The sequence below is a fragment of the Danio aesculapii genome, chromosome 18, assembly GCF_903798145.1.
Source record: "Danio aesculapii chromosome 18, fDanAes4.1, whole genome shotgun sequence".
NCBI classification, from domain to species: Eukaryota; Metazoa; Chordata; class Actinopteri; order Cypriniformes; family Danionidae; genus Danio; species Danio aesculapii.
This window is the reverse complement of record NC_079452.1, coordinates 12,811,549-12,835,751: the sequence shown is the minus strand read 5'-3', so window position 1 is coordinate 12,835,751 and position 24,203 is coordinate 12,811,549. Positions and strand designations below refer to the sequence as shown.

Here is a 24,203-nt window from a genome sequence, read left to right as displayed (position 1 = left end):
TCACAATACATTAAGCATTGGACGTGAATTCGAATAGAACTACAAACTCAGGTAAAAAGTGAAAATAAACTACAAATATGGCAGACATGCAAGACCAACCATAAAGTAGAGAGACTTCAGTTGTTTGAATGACTATTAATTAATATCTAGCAAACTAGAAAATATTTAATTCACATTTTATCTGCAACAACTATATGAACTTATGTCAAGATATGTTCGGAAATTAACTGTAACTCATATAGATATTAACTCAGTATGCAAATTATTGCAGGAAAGGCAACCAGTCTCAATTTATTATGCAAATGTTAAGCCACATAGTAATCTGAAAATATGTCATTTAGATAGCATGTGACTTATAAGGGAATTACTTCTCTTTTTTCTGTGAAACATAAAAGGACCTTTGAATAATGTGCACTTTCCATGCAATTATAATAAGTGAACTAAACAATAGCACAGCACCACTTTCCTAGTCCTTGGTGTTCTTTTTAAAATTTGAAAGCTTGAATTTTGCGTTTCACAGAAGAAAGAAAGTCACAACATGTGAGTAAATAAGGGGGAAAAATTTGGATGACTAATCCTGTTAAAAGCTTCACTTTCTTTTTTCCCTGTTCAGAGATGTTCCTGCACATTTGTTTAGCGTGTCGTTACACAAATTCTCTGAGCCAGAAATTCTCACATGTAACCATTAACCAAAGCCCAAACATGTCCAAATGAGTGTTGGAGCCTGGCAGCGATGGCTTTCTGTGTCTGTCTCTAGGGTAACAACAGTCTTTGTTCATTTGCAGGCTGACGCTCAGATTGATAAGGAAAGGCAGCTCTTTTATGACGCATCGCTAGAATACGTCTTCAAAATCCAGGACGTTCAAGAGAAGAAGAAATTTGAGTTTGTCGAGCCGGTAAGATCTTTTTTTGCGATGCACACAATTACCTCTTATATTTAGACAGGAAGTTTCTGTGTCAAATTTGAAGCTACACACAAAGTCAGAGCATACAAAATCAAATGTATAAATATTAGCCTTGAAGAAAGAATTTCAAACCATCTGGTCAGTGATGGTTTTGTAGCCAACAGGAAGTCGCTGGGCAGTTTGTGACTAATGAAGTCATAATCTCACTTTTTCTTCATGCCAATTTAACTGAAACCTCAGCTGTTGTTTTATGCCCCACAGTCACCCCTCGGCTATTAAAGAGATGGTTCATCCCAAAAAGAAAAGTCTGTCATCAGTTCACCATCAGGCTGTTCCAGATCTAGCTGTTTTATTTGTGTGGAGAATAATATATTTTGAAGAATGTTGACAACCAATGAGTTTTACTTTCTAATGACTTAAGTTGAATGGACAAAAAAAATCCCAATTTCAAAGAGAATTTGCACCGTTTTCAATTAAAAATATATATATATATATATATATATATATTTTTTTTTTTTTTTGTTAGGTACGTGACAATAACTATGTTTTCATTCTAAGTTGTGAATTAGACTGAACTACAGAAATGGCTACTGAGAACGTGCGAGTGATCTAAAGTAATGTTGCACGACTCCGCAGTAAACTGCGGCACATCACAACATTGTCTAGCACAAGAAATACATGGCCAGCAGGGGGCAGTTATGTAACATAGTGAATATACTGTAGCAGCCAGAGCACGTGAGCGGAGCTAACCGGTGTGAAAGTGGTATTCCTTCTTGTCCTTTTTTTAGTACAGTTTTTAATAAGATTTTAATATGCCTAAGTTATCAACTGTGTATTTTTAGCCTATTTATTTAGGCATCTGTGTGTGTTATCTTATGCTATAAAGCAGTGTTTCCCAACCCTGTTCCTGGAGGCACACCAACAGTACATATTTTGTATGTCTCCCTTATCTGACCCATTCGTGTCAGGTGGTGGAGTCTCTTCTAATGTTCTGCTGAGTTGACTCAGGTGTGTTTGATTAGGGAGAGGTTGAAAATGTGTACCGTTGGTGTGCCTTCAGGAACAGGGTTGGGAAACACTGCTATAAAGTATAACTGAGTGTTAGCCTATTTTAAACATAATTCAAATTAAAAATTTGCTTCCACGACTACGTCTTAATAATGCATATCCTTGTTTTTATTAAAGTTATACTTTAATAATTAATTATGAAATGGAATATTGCGTTCCTGTAATAGTCCTACTAAATCTATGAAACTAACAAATTAACTAACAAATTACTTCATGGCATTTAACCCTGCATGAACAACAGAACACATACAGGTACGAAATTCAAATTGAATAGATTCTAAAAATAATTTTGAATCGAAGTCATAATATGTAGGCTAGCTTAAAGAGAACTATTCGAAACACGTGCCGTGAATTTGTCTGCATGTTATCAGGGCTACGTAGCCTCTAGCCTAACAACAGACATGCGGAGCGTGTGCAGCCTAAGGCTTGGGAATGCGCCATTTTAAAAAAGCATATAGCATATACAACCAACAAACCAATTTTTTTTCCGTTTGGAAAATTTAAGTTACTAATAATAGTTCTTATGAAAGATCTATTTTTAAAGTCCGCTCCAAAACTGAGGCGTTCATTTTATAAACTATAAAACATCTATGCAAATTAGGCTAATGCAATACTATATGTAAAAAAAATACAATTATTTTATATTATAGTAGCCTATAGCTTATAATAAGTCAACACATTGCCTTGTTGTTTCTTCACGTGCAGCGTGCACATTGGACAGCGAGTGACCGAGACAGAGAAAAAGAAAGCACAGAAAGTCTAAGTTAAAATAAAATGCTTAAGTCGTAATCTTAAATAATGACTTCTGTTAATGTTAACATAGATTTGTGATTACAGTAGAGCAATTAAATGCATGTTTTTCGTGGAGCGAATGGCACGCTGTTTTTTTTTGTTTGTTTTTTTTGACAGAAGAAAATAGCATTATTGGAAAAAATAGCCTATGCTGGTTCTTTAAAAGGATTCAGTCAGTGTTTTCGTTTAAATCTAAATGTCTAATTTAAGTGAAAAATATCTGGGGCAGGCCTATTTATGTTATTATTTATTTTTTCTATGCTGCTGGAAACGCAGGTGCGTGACGATGTTCTGTTAATATGTTCTGGATGCTGTTGTTCGCATGTTTAAATAAAATAGCATTTTAAAATCCAATACTTAATGTGTCAGATACTAAATAAAATTGTATATATAATAACAATTAAAGTAGTTTTTTTTTAAATGTCAGTGATCTCCTTTAAATTACTGTTATGTTTTTTGAAAACTGTTTAAATTAACGGCCCAGTTTCAGTGTGTTGCATAAAACAGTTGTGAATGAAGCCCTAATTCAATCCAATAAGTCAAAGAAAACAAAACCATCACTTTTTGTTGCACTGGCAGCAAAAATCAAAAAGAAAAAGGGAATTTACTGCAGTTGGAAAAGCCATTGTGGGCCTTTGTTCTTATATATTAACTTGTCTCAGAAGACAGAACACAATAAATTGTGATTTTTGGAGGCATGAGCCACACAAGACAGGTTTGGAGATAATAATACTGATCCACTTTGATGACAGACTTTGGCTGAGGGATTTTACAATGACCAAAACAACATTTCAGATGTTTTACAATGTGGTTGGTCCGCTGGTTTGTCCATTAGTGCTATTCCATTGCACCATTTTTGTTATCACATCATCTGTTAAAACAAAATCACATGATTTTTTTTGATTGGCGTGTTAGAATTCGTTCATTTTCCTTCTTCTTAGTGCCTTATTTATCAGGAGTCACCACAGCGATCATATCAGGGGTTGCCAACTATTCTGGCATGTTTTACACAGCGCATGCCCTTCCAGCCACAACCCAGTACCAGGCTGGATGGCCAATTTAGTACATCCAATTCACCCATACCTGCATGTCTTTGGACTTTGGGGGGAAAATGTGTTTATGTGCATTCTTTCTGAACAGATTAAACGTTTATACTAGGGTTTTTTTATCTGCGTTTTCAACATTGATGCCCATCTTGCCGTTTCCATTAAGAATTTTAGGCGATATTCCAAAATTAGCATACAAATGGTGGATGGAAACATAACTGATGGCATAATGTGTGCCTGTAAATGAAAAAGTTGAACATTTATGAAAAAAGTACCCCTGTATAAACTACAAAAAACACATTTTGTAAAATCTGTAATGTCATTCACAATCATATTAAGTGTGTTAAAAGACCCAAATTAAAGCTACAAAATGAAAAGCTTCTGTCAAACAGCTCTGGAGGACTACGGGAAGTTATGTACCCAGGAGTAGTGCTTCTTTACAAAGTGAATCATACATTTTTGTATATGTAGCTTTTTTGTTTAGCAAAAAATATAAAGATTCCAAAGTTAGTAACCTTTCAGGGCAGAGGGTTGCTGAAGAACTACTGAAAGATTTCAGCTGCTGTCGGGGCTTTCAACTGCATTTCCACACCTCCCTTTCTTCATGTGTTCAAAAAATTTTCCCCGCATTATTTCATTTTATTACACATAACTTCATTTGTAAACTAATTCGATTTTTTTAAAGAGTAAAAACCACATCAAACCAAAAACCAAACCAAAAAGCCGGTCAAACCACATCTCTGAATTTTCATTGTCAATTGTCAGAGTCAGGATTAGAACCCAGGTCTCTGGTGATACAGTCTTAATATTCCATAACTGAGCCACAAAAGGTGGATTAGAAAACGGAAAATATCCACATTTCAAAAATGTACAAAAATGCCAACAGGTGAAAAGCTTAAAGGAAAATATTCCGAAAGCAAAACAATCACAAGATGATAAACATCAAACTTATGGCAACCACTGGCTAAGATCAACAATAACCAAGCAAAGAAACAAAGGAAAGGGGTCCACTTAAATACACACACCTAAACAAGTCATGTGAACTCAATAGTGTTACTGAAGTCCAAGAAAAGTTAGTGTACACAAGATTTCAAAGTTATGTTTGGAACAACATGCGGTTGAGTAACTGATGACAGAATCTTGGGGAGAAATGCACTGTAAAAATGCTGGGTTTCACACGATTGATTAGTGTTGGGACAACTTGAAGGAATTATAGTACGTTAGTGTATTGGCTTTTACAAGTGGCTTGAACAAAATACAATTATGTTGAACTGAAGAAAGTACTGAACTACTGAAATGTATTTAATACTTCATATAATAGGCTTTTTTGGTGATGGCAGCTTAAAGACGACTCTCATATGGAGAATGAAGTCACATAAATGAAGTCTTGTCTGTCAAATGTGATCTTTAATTTGTATTTTCTATTGGATTTAAGTCCATTAGGCCATTCTACAGCTTGATTTTCTTTCTCTGAAAGTATTTGAGAGTTTCCTTGGCTGTGTTTTGGATCGTTGTCTTGCTGAAATGTTCACCCGGGTTTCATCTTCATCATCCTGCTAATGCAGATGTTGGACTGAAGCAGCTAATATTAATTTACAATGACAAAGGGCAGAGGTTGCTGAAGAACTACTGAAAGATTTCAGCTGCTGTCTGGGCTTTCACTGCATTTCCACACCTCCCTTTCTTCATGTGTTCAATACTTTTTCCCAGCATTATTTTATTTTACTACACATAACTTCATTTGTAAACTAATTAGATTTGTTTTCTTTGCACATATGGGTTTCATTAGTTGTTACCAACATCCTGTGAAAATTTAAAGTCAACACCAACATTAGAACTACATTTTCTGAGAAAAATGGTGACGTGTTCAATACTTATTTCCCCTACCGTAAGTAGTTTGAACAAACAGCAAATGTCTTTTTTGTGTCCATATCCTTATGTGTTCAGACATGTAGTTAAAATCTTTTCTCATTGGATCTAGACCAAAAGTAATACATTAAATGTTAGTTTGCTGAGCATTTACAACGCCATTTTTAACATTGAGCCTACAGTAAAGATACTGAACCTAAAAACTGGAGAATATGATGTATATTTTGTAATGGAACTTACTGACTTACCCAAAACAATGCTGTAGGCCGGACTCAATGCTCTCATATGCTTTTATTTTTACCAGCTGAGAATTCCCAGAGCACTCATAAAATGTTTAAAGGGGTCAAAAACAGTTCCAGGAATTCCTCTATTGTATGCAGAAACAAAGTTTTGACGTTGTGCCATGTTCTTCCTTGGCTCATTTTGTTTGAGATACACCTTCTCTTTCTGCTTCTGTTTTACAGCCTCATATCTTGTGACGACAGAAGCTGTTATTTTATATGTCTTTGGTCTGTGGTGCATTCATATTTCAATCAAACTATGCCAGAGTTTGTTTGGAAACGGACCAAGACTCTTGTTTTCAATTGTCATGGTCCACGTGTTTGGTGTACACCAGTGTTTGGATGACAGCCTTCACATTTATTGCACTCAAATTAAACAGTGTCATAAACTTGTATCGTATATCAGTACAAATATTTATTTAGTTTATTTAACAAAAACCTCATAAATGGATCAAAAGGGGAGGGGTTTGGGGGGTCAATCAAGCCTCTCTCCGATTCCCAAGGCTCTGCGCTGGTTGTGGAACTTCAAAATTGACCGAAAACATCCATAACGATTGGCTAATATTGACTGTCAGGATTTTGCAATGTAAGGATTTTGTTTTACCTCACTAGAGATCCTCATTGAGTTCACTTTAACTTTTCTTTGACTTCAGTAACGTTATTGAGTTCACATACCTTGTTTAGGCGTGTGTATTTAAGTGGACCCATTTCCTTTGTTTCTTTGCTTGGTTATTGTTGATCCGAGTCAGTGGTTGCTGTAAGTTTGATGTTTATCATCTTGTGATTGTTTTGCTTTCGGCATATTTTCCTTTAAGTCTTTCACCTGTTGGCATTTTTGTACATTTTTGAAATGTGGATATTTTCTGTTTTTCTAATCCATCTTTTGTGGCTCAGTGGTGGAATATTAAGACTGTATCACCAGAGACCTGGGTTCTAATCCTGACTCTGACAATTGACAATGAAAATTCAGAAATGTGGTTCGACCGGTGTACTCTCTCTTTAAAAAAAAAAGGGTTCCACACAATTGATTGAAGTTGGGGTAACATGAAGGAATTAAGTTAACTTTAGGGCTGCAACAACGAATCAATTAAATCGGTTAAAATCGATTACTAAAAGCGTTGGCAACAAATTTCATAATTGATTCGCCGTGTTGCTTGACACAGAGACTTTGATTATTGAAAAAACTGTAGTTGAGAGTGAAGTGAAGGCACTCTGCCTCTCTCACGCACTGGTGCCAGAGTTCAGTGCATCATAGACAGGGTGGGGGAAAAAATCAAACAGAGGTAACGTTGGTACGTGGTGCAGAAGGGAGCAACAGCAGGGTAAATCACTACAGAATCCTACTTTTGTTCCGTTTTGAAGTGAGGAACGTAATGTCCCTGGTGCTGGCTTATGCAGCTTGACAAGCATGACGTGAAAAAAATTAAACTAAGCTTTGGTGCATTGGCTGGTGCTGAACCAGAAAAAGGTGTGTCATATTATCACAATTATGCAGTGTTTTAACCCACCCAATGCTTATTTTATGTTTTAGACATGTAAATACGCACAAGTACTAGTAAAACAATACATTTAGAGTTTGTAAAACACAAGAAAGTCTATGGAAGCCTAACAATTCATTCAAATATAATTTGCCGATGTGTATTATCCCTATCAGATACACGCAGTGAAAGTAACAAAGTTCTATCTATTCTTCTGCCAGCTGGCCAGCCACTTGCTTGCATGCATTTTAGGAGTAACTGATGAATTTACACGCTGAGTCCTGCGTGTTCCGCTTTTATAAATGAGGCATGCGTGTGGCCGCAAGTAAACATGGTGATGCCATATCACGCTATAGATCATGATCAAGATCATTTATATGTCTTTTAAACAACACAAAACTCACACATTTTTGTGAATTGAAATATCAGGTAGTTGATGACATCATAGGGCAAATACTCACAGATGGGATGCAAGCAATCACTCACACGAAAGCATATGCAGACGAATCACGAAATAAAGATATCACTAGCAGATTCGTGCGACGTCACCGATTTTGATTCCGCCCCAAAAATTATTTTAAACCCAGAAGATGAAATTAGCTGACAAAAGCTCAATATTATTCAGTTTTCCCCACAATTAAAGCTGACAGGGGCTGACGTTGTCTTAACTAATGCTCAACACAAACAAATTTGTTAATTTATTTTAAGTTCTCCAGGCTGTCTTGAACCTTTAAGAAAATATGAACACAGAAAGCCAACATACAGTATATAGGCTCATTCTGAAAATGTAGCCCTATATACATTTCTGTAGATTGTAAATTATGTAGCCAGTGCTACGGATGGCTGAATTTCATTTTTGATACGAACACTATGGGGCGGTATGACACTGTTCCCTTTCGCACTTACCAGCTGACCGCTTAGCTCAATAATGACAGCTTTTCTGCTGTTAGCAGTTTGTTCGGTGACCCTGTCAGTCAGTCAGTCGGTCAGTCAGTCATCAGCGGCCTCTGGTGGATTCAAGCGAGAACAGCAGGCCTAAATACTCGCGAGACAAATTTGCAATAGAAATTTGAGACAAATCTGGAAAAGTATACACAGCTGCCTCTGGTGGATTCTCGAAAACAAAAACTACAAAAAACCATATGTCCTGGGACGTACTTGGTGCTTTCCAGAAATGTATATAGGGGTACGTTTTCAGAATGAGCCAGGGTTGCAGAAATCTTTAAAGGGTCACGAAACACCAAAACACATTTGTTGAGATGTTGACAGTCAGATATATGTCCCACGCTGCTATAAACATTATTAGAACACATATATTTCCCCCAAAAAGTAAAAATTGGTTGTTTTTGCATTATTCTACATTACATTCTTCCTATTTGAAGCAAATTTTTGAAGCTGCGTCACAGCGATTAGATACTTGCGTGTATTCCAGCGTGGAGACTGGATGTGTGTACTGGCGAGTACATCGTGACGTCTCTGAATGTGCAGCTTTAATTCATGAGAAAGACTTGGTTCAAACCAATCAGCGTGCTCTATTGTGAATGAGCTGCAACTTCATTAGCAAGACAGCTTCGAGTTTTACCTGTTACAGTGTTCAGACAGCAGAGAGACGCCACATTGTGTTGCCAACAGTAATTAAAACAAGTGGAAGAAGAAGAATTGTTTGGAGACATGGGTTGTCAGTGTTTTGCTTATAAATGTGCTGCAACAAAGGTTGTGTTTCCATTTCCCTGCTATGAGAGCGCAGCTGGAGTCACGTGTGGATTACAATGTATGCGACAGAAATACATTTGTAAGGAACATTTGTACCCAAGAGCTTTTCGCATCTGGAAATTATGAAATCTGGATTTGCCGCTCATCTTCTTTGAAAAAATATGCGGCTCCAGTTCGTGTTGATCGTCCTGTCTCTAGAGATGCGGTAAGTGTGCGATCAATGTGCTTTGTTTGTTTATTCAAAGCCAAAGTTAGTTTGTATTGTCATACCTTATTCAAAATTATTAAGTTACTAATTTTACAGAGTATTACAGTTTTTCTGTGGCTTTGGTGCATTTCTCACAACACTTTAGATTTGCACAACAGTTAATGCATCTCTCAAAACAATCAGTCATTTGTGCACATCACAGTAGCAGTTTCTTATTTCTTCCAACACATTGCAAATGCTTTTGGACATGCATCAGTTGCTTTTATAACATTATCATTTGCGTATGGCATGTCAGTCAAAATTAACTAAACTTGGGAATTCTGAACAGTCCTCATTTCATTACTTGAGTTATTACATACAAAAATGTTGAACTACTGTAGTTGTCAAAATCTGTCAAGCAAATTTTATAAAACTTTTTAAATCTTTTTTTTTCTGAAAATGTCTTCTAAATTGAACAATTTCATGAATGATTTATAGACATATCTATGTTGTAGGTTATGTACTGCAATATGTACTGCAATATTGTTCACTGTTGTGCACAGCTCTACCCGAAGGAAGTTTCTGTTTGTTGTAAATAAGGGTGTGTTTATTCTTTTGCACAATGTTGTGAATAAATTAGAATTGCAAAGAGCATCTGCAGTAAAATGTGAAACATACATATTCATTGTCTTGTACTCAGATACCTCACAAAATGCAGTGATGTCTAACTTTACTGTAGTTTTCAAATGGCTGTGCAAATAGTATATGGTGCTGTCTTGAGCATTTTCAGGATGTCTCACCAAAATCTGACTTTTTTGCATTGGAAAAAATTAACAGAGTAAACTGTTATAGTGAAAAGCATGACAAAGCCATTTAACTGTCTTGTTCATAAACAATGATGTCAGGACTTTTCATTTCGATGACACTGACACTTTCATTGACTTGAATACTTGCTTTGAGGAATGAGCTATCTATTTTGAGCAAGTGGCACGCTTTTGCAGGTTATCAGCTAGGTTTTGCAGTTTGTACTAATTGTTTTGAGAAATGCATTAACTGTTGTGCAAATGTAAATTGTGCTGTGAGAAATGCCCCAAAGTGACTGAGAAAAACTGTAATATCACTACAATATTATGGACTGAAAGATCCACTGTAAATTCTGCTCTCCGAGTGTAAACGTGTAAACACCTTAAACAATTACCGTCGTGTAGGATTTTCACTGCATTTTGTGACAGGATAGTCTATACACACAGCTTTCTGACGCTACCTACCGAGTGCATTTAAGTTACGAAATGCGGAGGTTTTATTTCTGTCATATGCATAGGATATCAAACATTCCATTAAAACTAAACTCTTCCAGCAGTTCCTCGCATCCAATATCTGGTTTTCCGCAGGGGGCATGCATGAAATGTTCCTGAATGAAAGTGAAAGTGCCAAACTGCAATTTGACAAATTAATAATTACTGATGTCCATGTAAACATAGTCACTGTATTTCTCCTCTGTGTGTTTGTTTTACCTCTGTGGAAATGAGCACGTGCTCAAACGGAAACTCCCATTTTCATGCAAAACCTTCCCTTCTTCCCTCCCCGACACTCCCATCTAAACAAAGCTGGACTCACCCACTTTCCTAACTTTTTTTCAAACAAGAGGTGTAAAAAAACACCCTGCTGAGACGGGGATTTCATGGCCCTTTAAAGTTCAATTCTAAAATCTCAGTAGAAGCTTTGAATGTAAAAATGACAATACAAAAAATCTATTTGGTACAGTCTCATGTCAGAATGACTATGTGGGCATAGTTATAATTCTGGTCGTTTAATTTATGGAAATAGTTTTCCTGGGCAAAAATGAGACACTATTTATTCATTTTTTCAGCTTTTCAGAAGTTTCTCCAAAGATGAAGAAACCTTTAAATCTCAATTCTGTCTTTCTAGAGTTTCAGGTTTGCATTCAGCAGTCGGAAATCTCAACGTGACCTCAAACACGTCTTCCTAAATTCCTCCAATATCGAATGATCTGCACTCGCCTCCGCTTTTATTTGTGGCTGTGTACTCTTACGGAACAGTTATTATTACTTCAGATTTTTTTTTTCTGGAAGAACATCTGAGGCCGAGTTGATCCTTCCTCAATAACCGTTTGAGAGAAAGAGCTCTACTCTCAGTCTGTTTCATGTTTGTTTTAAATCTCCACTCTGCAGACATATCGCATCAAATATACACCAACTCCCATATTACACCAGTGGACTGAATTTACATGACTCATTCCTGCATTATGGATATTTATATGCAGAAGCGTGAGCGGTAAAAAAGTGAGCCAGAGAATGTGCTGTGTAGATTTAGAGAGGCATCCGGTGTTTATCACCTGGCTTGGGGGGAAAAAATGATGCTGTTAATCTCCCAGAAGCACCGCAGTCTGGCCCGCTCTTGAGTTTCAGGGTGTGACATCAGCATCTTTGAAGTCTTGCGCTAAAGTCACTATCAGAGAGTCAAATTGTTGCATCGGCCTTAAATATGAGAGAGCTAGGAATGGGATGCTTGGCTGTAATGCAACTGCAGTGCTCTGTAAATATGTGTTCGAATATGGAAAGCCATTGGGCACAAAATACTTTAAACAAAAAATGTAGAAGTGACAGTTTTATGGATAGTAGTATGTGTGATAGGTCACACTTTACAATAAAGTTTCATAAGTGAATGAGATCCTAGTTCAACATTTATTAATGAATTATTAACATCTAAATTCATGCTTGTTAACATTAGTTAATGCACTGAGTTAGCATGAACTAACGATGAACAACTGTATTTTCATTAACGTTAACTAACATGAACAAATACTGTAATAAATGTATTGTTCATTGTTTGTTCATGTTAGTTAACGCATTAACTAACATTAACTAATACAACCTTTTTGGAGCTGCTGAAACAGTTCTACACCTCCATCATTGAATCAGTCATCTGCATATCAATAACTGTCTGGTTTAGCTCAGCTACTTAATACGATCTCCAAAGACTACGTCGAATAGTTCGGACTGCTAATCGAATCACTGGTACAATCCTTCCTACTCCCCAAGAACTCTACTTATCCAGAGCAAGCAAAAGGGCTGCCAAAATCCCTCTGGACCCCTCACACCCAGCACACTGCCTCTTTGAACGGTTACCTTTTGGTCAAATTCCTCATATGTGTGAACATACCTGGCAATAAAGCTTTTTCTGATTCTGATTTTTGTAAAGTGTTGTTGTCTGATGTTTCATATGTACAGTGTATAGGCCAGTGTGATATCAATCACAAATAGGCGTGACATCTTTTATATGCTCAAATCCTTCTATATAATAATGACTTAATTCACAATGCAATCACAGTAGTCACATTAAGTACATTCGCTAACAATTCAGTCAGTCTTTTAACACTGGAACTACACAGTATATATTATAAGTTCAAGAATTGCCATACTGGTTTATATTCAGTAAGTCTGTGCCGAATAAGCTTTAGGAAAAAAGAAGACAGACATGCAAAGCTTCATTCTAAAATAGAAGCTTTGCATGTCTGTCTTCTTTTTTCCTAGTCATTACTCCAAAGATATTATCTTTTTGTAATATAGGCTATAATTGTGTTTTGAAATTTTAATCACATAAGATTGTTAAAAATAATTAATTTATACACATTAGGGTTGATCGATGTCGACCAATTTGGCATCGTACGATGTCTAAAGTAAAACATTGCGATGAACGATGGCATCGTCGTCGTAGGCAGCGGTAAGTTAAGTATAAACGGAGCCTAAGTGTGTATTTTTCGCGAGTGGGTTTGCGATGGGGGCAGGGCGGAGGAACGGCGATGCCGGCTCAGCATCGTGTTGTCTATCGGTCATTGGCAATGGACAATGGCATCGTCTATCGACCCAACCCTAATACACATCACTTATCCCGGACGAGCCCCCAGTTTATTACAACCTCCCCAGTCTAGAAAACGAATAATAAAGGAGAAGTGGTGGAGGTCTGGATAAAGATTTTCCCTTCTACTGACTCACAAAACAACAAGCTTAGTGTCATGTAAATTTATTTAACATCAGGAAGCAAACAAGTCTTCAGGAGGGGTCAAGGCCAACATAACAAACGAAACATCATAACTTCTATATTTACATCTAATTAAACTAATAAATAAAAGAAAACCAAATACAAAACAATGCACTAACTGCCTTTTTTGTTCTTACACAGGAGAAAACTTAGGCGAAAAAAAAATGGCAACCATGTCCCTTCAGCTTCCAACAAATTAACAATGAATTTAAAAACAAATAAACAAATGAATCTTTTTAAAACAAATATAAAGAAAGAAATTATTTACAACAGGTTAGGTGTTAACTAACATGTTTTGGTTAAACAAATGCTCTAACAAGAGGATTAAAGGTCTTCATCGACATTATCAACAATTTAACCACAAAACAAAAACCCCAATAACAAGCCAGCAGAAGACTGTCGCAGCATGTCGCAGCAGAAATCGAGACTCATCAGACCAGGCAACGTTTTTCCAATCTTCTATTGTCCAATTTTGGTGAACCTGAGCGAATTGTAGCCACAGTTCCTTGTTCTTAGCTAACAGGAGTGGCACCCGGTATGGTCTTCTGCTACTGTAGCCAGTCCGCCTCAAGGTTGGACATGTTGTGTGTTCAGAGATGCTCTTATGCAAACCTCGGTTGTAACAAGTAGTTATTTGAGTTACTATTGCCTTTCTATCGCAAAAACAAGTCTGGCCATTTTTCTCTCACCTCTGTCATCAACAAGGCATTTGCACCCACAGAACTGCCGCTCACTGGATATTTTCTCTTTTTTAGACCATTCTCTGTAAACCCTAGAGATGGTTGTGCGTGAAAATTCCAGAAGATCAGCAGTTTCTGAAATACTCAGATCAGTGCGTCTGGCACCAACAGCCATGCCACGTTAGTCATTTAAATCACCTTTCTTCCCCATTCTGATGCTTGGTTTGAACTGCAGCAGATAATCTTGACCATGTTTACATGCCTAAATGCATTGAGTTGCTGCCATGTGATTGGCTTTTATCTTGGTGATAAAAAAGAAAAGACAAAAAAAAGACAAATAAAGAGACCCTACATAAAGGGGTTATTTAAAGTGAATTTTATTTGTCGGGTGTTCTTTTATGTTGCGGCCTTGACCCTAGACCAGGGTCGTAACATTAGAAATATGCATTAACAAGCAGTTGGACAGGTGTACCTAATAAAATGGCCAGTGAGTGTATATATTAACGAGATGCAGACTCTGTGAAGTTGCAATCTAAATGCATGCAATGCTTTTTAATACCCAGCCCTAACCCCACCCCTCACAGTGACGTCACTAGCTTCATTGAGTGCATTGTGTCTGACATTGCATCTCTGAGATATGCAGTCTCAGCTTGTAAATCCAAGTCTTCATCAAGATACTATTGATTTTAACACACAGTTTTAATAGTATAGGGGTTATTTAGAAAATTTATTTAACTCTGAGCTGAATTTGACATGCTAGTTTTGACAGCCTATTGAGTGAACATTTATATGACGCCTTCAGCCATTCGCAGATTTTACGAGCTGACACGAGACATTGCGAAACCTCCTGTTTGCACTGAAGAGTGATGTTGTGTTACAGCCATAAGGTAAAAACCTGCATTTACATTTACCTGTATTTACATCTTGTTTTGGGGTTGCAGCTCTTGGCCTTCCTGCAGGGTCTGTTCACATTCTACCATGAGGGTTACGAACTGGCCCATGACTTCGAGCCCTACAAACAACAGCTCCAGTTTAACCTGCAGAATGTAAGTGCACGTCTCCTGTGAGTCACCCAGCATCTCTTTCACTTTTTCACTTAGCCTCTTTTGACCAGTAATGTGTGTTTTTTACTTCTGAAAATATTTGTAAAACCACATTGATGTGAAAAGGAAAGGTTAAAGCTGCCACGTATGAAAGAGTCAGAGCTTGGCTGTTAAAAAAGGTTAGCTTTGTGTGTGTTTTGCCCTCTGTTCTGTCGACTGCAGCCTGCTCTGTGTGTGTTTGATCAGTATTGGTCTGTTCCTGCTGCTTGTCAGCATCTTTGAGTCTGGGTTTCATGACATTTGACCCTTCCGTTGCATCATTGTCACCAAAGAGCTCAAAATTGAAGTGGTGTCAGAGAAATTCAGCTTGTTTTAAAGCGGAAAAAAGACCTGATATGCAGCACCGTGCCAACACTGCGGCATTTATACAGTGTGTATACTAAATTAAGGCTGCTGTGAAAGCTAGACATTAGCCTTTACTCTACTGTATACATTACTTCAGGACCTTTAATATTGCAAGTGTGTACTATGCAGTAATTCATGTTTAAGGTACACAGATGTGTATTTGGCTGTGATTTCAGGACTCCAGAGGGCAAAAGAAGGATATGGTTTTGTTTTCTTTTCAGCGAATTGTGATGGACAGAATTTGAAGGCATCAGGCATAGAATTACTCTTTAATTTAAGTCATTAAAGCAAAAAGAAACTGCTTTAACCATAGAGGAAACGCCCCAAGTATTTGAGAGCAAAATACCATGCCTATTTTTCAAAGATAGTTGCTTGGTGGTTGTTTTATAATTAATATTTGACAGAGTGGTTAATAACACATTTAAGTTTTCTGTTTTTTGATAAACATAAGGGATAGTTCACTCCAAAATTAAAAGGTTTCATTCTTCTCTCGAACGCAAGTGAAGATATTTTAAAGAAAACTGAAAACCTGGCTGTAACTATTGAATGCCATTTAGGTTTTCAGCATACTTCAAAATGTTTTATTTTGTGTTTAGCATTTAACACATGCAAGTAAAGGTTGAGTAAATGATAAGAGAATTGTCATTTTAGGGTGAACTATCCTTTTAAATATGTATATTTTAATATCACTATACCTGATTTATAAAATGTATTGTTTATAAAATGAACTATTTTTATTAGATTTTTAATATATATATATATATATATATATATATATATATATATATATATATATATATATATATATATATATATATATTTTTTTTTTTTTTTTTTATATATATATAATACTTGTATGACAGTAAATAGGTTAAGTAGTCAGATAGGGTAATTGCTTGTATAATGATGGTTTGTTCTACAGACTATTGTTTTATTATAATTTTTATACTAATATTTTGTACTGCCAAAATTATTGTGTATATATATATATATATATATATATATATATATATATATATATATATATATATATATATATATATATATATATATATATATATATATATATGCATATATATATATGCATATATATATATATATATATATATATATATATATGCATATATATATATATATATATATATATATATATATATATATATATATATATATATATATATATATATATATATATATATATATGTATATATATATATGTATGTATGTAGTACTCACATCTGTCAGATCAAATATTTAGCTGTTGTATAATGGCAGTTGAAGTAACCATGATTTGTTTTCATTTTTTTTTTCCATCCTGGATAAAGACAAGAAACAACTTCTTGAGCACTAAGCAGGAAGTGGAAAACCTGATGAACCGGGTTCGATCTGCAGATCAGGATCAAAAGCCCCCGGGCCAGTGGACTATGGAAGGCTACCTGTATGTCCAGGAGAAGCGTAAGTATTTTTATGGACAGAAGGACAAACATTTTGTGGCCTTCCATACCAGACACTTTTTCAAAGCATGATGATAAGAGTTTATAATCTGGTTTTTAGGTTTATTTGTTTTTATGACCTTCCTTTAATCTTACCCTGTTCTTTCTTTCATTTTTCTTCATGCTACAAAGAAAATAAGACATCCACATGTAAATAGCACTTGATTATATGTGATTATCATTATATATCTTCAGATATGATATGAGAAAATGACTTGGTCTAGGAAAGAAGAACATTGCCCTCTGCTGGACTAAATAATGTGCACTCAAGATTTTGATGAAGGCTTTGGCTGTTTCTCAGTTCCAAGAACGCAGAGAACGGACTTGTGATCTTGTGGAGACTGGTCTTGCCAAGTTACCTCGGAAGAATGAACTTAGAACAGAGACCACGAGAACAGAGATCGCGTCCTGTGAGAAATTAGATGCTGCGTTCTTCCCTGGTTCTTCCTGATGGTCACATGACCTTCACGTGTTTTTAATGGAAAATAATTTTAAACATTACAGCATATATACAACGATTTATTGTTTTCCTCATTTCACAATACATACTATGCATAAAAACCTTACAAATACACATTACACAATACAAATAAAACTAAATTTAATAGGAATTTCAGCAAATAAACACCCTTAGATTTTCATGGTAATGTTTACTTTCACTGTCTCATTTAGGGAAACTCCTGAGATAAATAAGTTCTATCTCTGAACTTTAATAATACATGTAAATTAAATGCTGCTCTTCCCACCTCCTTAATTCAGCCGCAATGACTTCTGGCACTTCTAGAGGGAGTTTTCCACTCAAGTCTGCATCGATGCATCCTCGATATCAAGAACACATCAGGGAACTTTCACGCATCCTCCGTTCTTGCGGTCTTGAGTATTGGAACTGAACTTTGGCAGTTGATGATGACGTTACACAAGAACATGAGGACACAAGGACGCTGAAGAACGCATATTGAGAAACAGCCTGTGTTTACACTGCAGGCAATTGTGGCCGAATCTTTTTGTGGGATTTTTTTTTTTTTGCCCACATCATGTCAACAGCCCAAATCGCATGGCAATTGATCTTTTCTGATTTGTGCCACTTTCATATGTGGTATTAAATCAGAAACAGATCTGGGGCCTCATGTACGAAGACTTGTGTTGAATCAATACTAAACTAAATTAAAGTGAAACTGAGTGCACGAGCGCAAAACCCATCCCTGCCTCCTTCCCTGCATAAATATGGTAATGTCTCTACTTTGGCAAAACCAAACGAAAAAGCAATGGCAAAAGAAAGCAAAAAGAGAAACTTCACAGAATGTGAATTGGAGGTGCTCCTATCAGAGGTAGACTGGAAAAAACTGTGTTATTTGCAAGTTTGTCCTCCGGAATTAATAACAAAAAAAAATAAAAATAGAGTGGGAGAGTTTAGCTGACGCAGTTAACGCAGTGGGGTCTGAACATTGCACTGCTTCAAAGCACTCAAGGTGGTTCCTTGTCATTCTTAATAAGAGGGTTCCTCCAGGAAACCTTGAAGTTCCTCAGAGAACTGCTCTCTTTGAAATGGTGCCTAGAGGTTCTTTAGAGGGTTCTGCCGGTGTGGCAATGTGAAGAACCCCAAAAAGTGCCTCCGGGAGCCTTTCATTTTTACAGTGTTAATAAGAGGGTTCCTCCAGGAACCCTTGAAGTTCCTCAGAGAACTGCCCCTTTTGAAATGGTGCCTAGAGGTTCTTTAGAGGGTTCCGCCGGTGTGGCAATGTGAAGAACCCCAAAAAGTGCCTCGAGGAACCTTTCATTTTTACAGTGTGTGAGTGAATTAAAAAAGAAAGAGTCTGATGTAAAGGTGCAGATTAAGAGGTGAACAGTGGCGCACTGTCAAAGTGTGGACCGAACAGGCGGGGGAACGGGGGATGCTGAACTAACACCCTTTGAGAAGAGCGTTGCCTCAAGTGAGGGCGACACTTTACTGTCTGGAGTAGTATCCGTGTCTGTGGGAGACACAGATGTATTAGAAGAACACTTTGTTAGGGCGGTATAGCAGCACCCCTCCGCTCTTTTAAAGGCAGCGCCACCGGCATTTCAGCTGCCCAATTGCCCGCTCTACATTTGACCCAGTGCCTGCCAGTCTCATTCCAACCATGCTGTTTGTGAGGATGAATTAATCATAGATTGACCAAGGCCACCTTGCTACAATATTTGTTAAACGCATTTGAGCATCACATAATATTTGCACATTTATTGAATGGAAATACGATTCACGTATGCAAAGTCATCTTCAGATGGCACCTTTATAACAATGTATGTGCAGTCGATCGCTCTGATTACATTGGGAAAACCGGCGATTGCTGCAAATTGCACTTTAATGTTTGGCTGGTCAACTGCATGGTTTGGTAACCTTATATACCTGCTAGACATGCAGATGATCCCGTCCCATACAGCTGCCATTGCACGGCTCAAAGATACTGTGTAGTGTGCAATTTAACATAATTGCCTCTAGGAGTCGCCAATGGAAATAAAACAAACACACACAAGAAATACACATACACCAGGCATGAAGTTGGTGCGGAAAAATGTTCATTCTAACGTTAGTTTCATCCTTAGTAAATCCAAATGTGAGCGTGAAATCTGGCGTACACAATTTGTTTTGCGTACGTAGCGTTGATACACGAGGCCCCTGATGTTTTGCAATCTGACCGCAGTGTGAATGGTCATGTTGGAATTCATGTAACTTTTACATAATTTTCGATCAACACGCATCATTATTCTGCACTGGTTCTCTACTCCTCTATACACCTCTACTCCTCAGTGGCATAGCAGAATAGCACACAGGGCAAATAGTTTACCCCAAAAATTTAAGGTTGTTCATTTTGAATATTATTTGAATGACAGCTGCCGCTCTTTAACCAAACATTAACCATTAACCTGTAACAAACAAAAAGATTGTTAATTAAAAAATACCACCATAATAAAATTGCTCATATATAAAAAGAAAACAATGTCTACATAAAATAGCTATATTTCACTTATATAATTAATACATTAACAAACCAAATGCAACAAGTTTAATGCTCTTTTTAAACTTTTTTTGTTTTTAAGGTTAAAACCGTCAATATGCCGGTAGGCACTGTTTCAGTTCCACTTTGAGCTTTGACTGGATACAGCCTGTGCTATTTATAACAAATGAACATGAATTAACATTAGGCTAGGTTATCAGACTCTGCAAAAAAATATATCATTTTTAACACCAGAGGTCTTCGCAATTCAATCTGCGACTGCTTATTAACCCTTGATGAATTCACCACATCGGTGGTCAGTGAGACGTGCACCGCAGTTCTCATTAATAACCAATCATCACAAAACATGTATTTTAGGTTTCAAACACTGAAATGCACATTAGTACTAGAAAAACAACCATAGTAATAAAAATACACAGCGGTTGTCTGTGACAGAATCAATAATCATATTAAACATAATCTGACAACGGGCTTTATTCACTTCATACAGTACACACATTGTGTGCATAATTATACATTTGGTGCTGTGTGTAGTTGTACTTTTGCACATGCGGGTCAGTTTAGGACCATGATCAGTTCACACTGAAAATTTGATATTGGCCACATTAATAGAATCTGAGAAATGAGAAATCTGATTTTAGCTCTAAGCCTCACAGTCTGAACGTAGCCTTATTGTGGATAACTATTCTGTATATAATCTCACATGTATTCAACATGTACATTTTATTAACTTTTTTTCTACACATTACTGTGTCTGTTTTTTTATTTCTACATTTGTACATATTTGTGTATTGGTATTTGATTTATTGTTTTTTTTTATAAGGAAACACACACACACTATCTTTACTTTTTTAACAAGATTACATACATAATAACATAACATTCGAATATAACATTTGAATTTTACAGTGTAGTTTAACCACAATACTAAATAATTTTATTTTTAAAACTTTATATTTTTGTCACTAATCTCTAGGTTTTAGCCATTTGTCAGCCATTTAAATATTATATTATTTTATATTATATTATATAATATTTATATTATATTATATTATATTATATTATATTATATTATATTATATTATATTATATTATATTATATTATATTATATTATTCATTCATTTTCTTTTTGGCTTAGTCCCTTTATTAGTACAGGGTCGCCACAGCAGAATGAATCGCCAACTTATCCAGCATGTTTTAACGCAGCAGATGCCCTTCCAGCCGCAATCCATCTCCGGGAATATTATATTATATTATATTATATTATATTATATTATATTATATTATATTATATTATATTATATTATATTATATTATATTATATTATTCATTCATTCATTCATTCATTTTCTTTTTGGCTTAGTCCCTTTATTAATCCAGGGTCGCCACAGCAGAATGAACCGCCAACTTATCCAGCACGTTTTAACGCAGCAGATGCCCTTACAGCCGCAATCCATCTCCGGGAATATTATATTATATTATATTATATTATATTATATTATATTATATTATATTATATTATATTATATTATATTATATTATATTATATTATATTATATTATATTATATTATATTATATTATATTGAATGTACAAAAATTAGTGCATTCTAATGTATATGTTGTGGAAAAAATATTAAATAATTTTAATAAACAAAAAAAATCTAGAGAAAAATTACAAGTTACATTTAGTTGAAATTTTGTAGTTTGTATGTATATATATTATTCTATATGTATATATATTTTGCAATAAGTTGTTTGAATTGAAATGTATTATATTTTTGTTTTTTAAGATGTTAGGTGACCAAACTGAGAAGTGGATAAAAATGTGTTTTTGGCTGAGCACTGCATATTTTATTTTAATTAATTTTATTTTCCCATTTTGGACTTGCACAAGTACAATGATTTTCCAATTGGGTGGATCACATTTGTACTTTTTTGTATATATTTTATAGGGCCTTTGGGTTGCACATGGACACGTCATTATTGTACATATGACAAAGATAATCAAACCTTCAGCATGTGCAACACAGAGGCAAAACCAGCAGCCAAACAGGTACAAAGATGCCATCTATAGGTCCAAAGCTGCTGTTTCCATAAATTCCTGACTGTATTTTTCTGTTATCACAGAACGCCGTCACTTCAAATCCCCCTGAGAAGTTCAGGCTCAAGTCCTGTATTAGAAGAAAGACTGACTCCATTGATAAACGCTTCTGTTTTGATATTGAAGTGGTGGAAAGGTGGGTACTGATCTTTTAAAAATGTTAAGTTCCCTAAGGATGTTTTTTTTAACAAGCTTCATTTATTGTCATAATTTATTCTCCTTCATGTTTTTAATAAACCTGTTGATTGCAAATAGAAAAACTTATAAAATGAATTGCCAGACTGCTTTTTTCCACTAATTTCAGTCATTTTAAAAGGAACCTATTATTCCCCTTTTTACAAGATGTAAAATAAGTCTCTGGTGTCCCTAGAGTGTGTATGGGAAGTTTCAGCTCAAAATGCCATGCAAAAAATGTTTTGGAACTTTAATGGCAGACGGCTGCTTCTCACTCAGGGCTGTTTATGATTGTCACTAATGGGCAGGGTCCTGCTATGATGACATGTACAAGAACATGTACCTTATGTTAATTTGTTCTTATTTGAAAATTTGAAGCCATGTTACCAATAGTTCCCCAAAATAAAACACAAATTAACATTTATAAATGTATAATTTTGTTTATTTATAGATTATTGTATTTATCTATGTACAGTGGGGAAAATAAGTATTGAACGTCATTTTTCTCAGAAAACATATTTCAGGTGCTGTTGGCTTGAAGTTTTCCTTGGATGTTGGTATAACAAACAAAGAAGTACATATAAAAGTTAACTAATTAGATTACAAATGAAGTTATGTGTAATAAAATGAAATGACGCAGGGAAAAGGTATTGAACACATGAAAAAAGGGAGGTGTAAAGGCAGGGAAAGCCCAGACAGCAGCTGAAATCTCTTAGTAGTTCTTCAGCAACCCTCTTCTCTTCGTCAGTGTAAATCAATATTAGTTGCTTCAGTCCAACATCTACATTAGCAGGGTGATGAAGATGAAACCAGGGTGGACATTTAAGCAAGACAATGATCCAAAACACAGCCAAGGAAACTGTCAAATGCTTTCAGAGAAAGAAAATCAAACTAGAATGGCCCAGCCAATACCCTGACTTGAATCTTATAGAAAATACAAAATAAAGATCAGATTTGATAGACGAGACACACAGAACCAGTCTGTGAAAAAAATCACACCTGAGCAATTCATGGGACTTCGTTCTCCAAATGAGAGACGTCTTTAAGCTGCCATCACCAAAAAAGTATTAAATACATTTTAGTAGTTTCTCGTTTCTAGTTTCTCCTTCTGTCATTTCACTGTTATTACTCATAACTCTTTAGGTCATTTTTATGTTTGTATTGTTTGGGTTTTCACCAATCTATGTCAACAGCTCATTTAGAAATATTATTCCCAGGAAAAAACAATACTTATTTTCTCCGCTGTATGACCAAAATCATACAGGTTTGTTACTACTTTAAGAAGAATAAATGATAAAAATGATTTTAAAAAACAAACATTGGTAACACTTTAGAATAATGGTCCATTAGCTATTGTTAGTTAATGCATTTACTAACATTAAAGGTGCTGTATGTAAGTTTTTGACTCTTCTAAAGCATAAAAATACCATAATATGTTTGCAGATATTTAAGAAACATGCTAAGTGAACAGACTTTTTTATCTGAAAAAGTCAGATATTCTGCTTTGAAAATGTATTTTCCTGCCGGATCGCTATCATTGTATTGGTCATTTAACCTGCCCAATGCCTGTTTAGCCAATTATATTTCAGCACCCCGGGTTGCCTTGGTGGAAAACCGCGTATTTCGTTCATTTATTCAGAAAGGCTCTGAAAGCATGCGTTCATGGCCGAAATGCGACCTCCAGTGGACAGTAGCAGACCCGAAATGAGACAGATTCAGTTCCACATGAGGTTATTTATTAGCAAATAATATAAATATTACGAACGTAAGCATTAGGTGAGCAGGTTACATTGTTACCGCGTGTCCTAACACCACGCTTCGTGACGAGATACGCAGATGAGCAATTTGGCTGTTTGCACCAGACGAAACACAACAGAAATTTAAATACAGCCATTCAGAAGCACAGAA

At 35.8% G+C, this 24,203-nt stretch overlaps 1 protein-coding gene across 1 annotated transcript in view; it reads left to right on the top strand.

Annotated features, from left to right (window-relative positions):
* Positions 1 to 24,203, top strand: part of LOC130245273 (rho GTPase-activating protein 42) — a 377,423-nt gene that overhangs the window by 320,420 nt on the left and 32,800 nt on the right. The window contains exons 7-11 of the mRNA XM_056477913.1: positions 786 to 896; positions 15,023 to 15,127; positions 16,855 to 16,984; positions 21,973 to 22,073; positions 22,148 to 22,257. Coding sequence (XP_056333888.1) covers positions 786 to 896; positions 15,023 to 15,127; positions 16,855 to 16,984; positions 21,973 to 22,073; positions 22,148 to 22,257 — 557 coding nt within the window. The remainder of the gene's footprint in view (positions 1 to 785; positions 897 to 15,022; positions 15,128 to 16,854; positions 16,985 to 21,972; positions 22,074 to 22,147; positions 22,258 to 24,203) is intronic.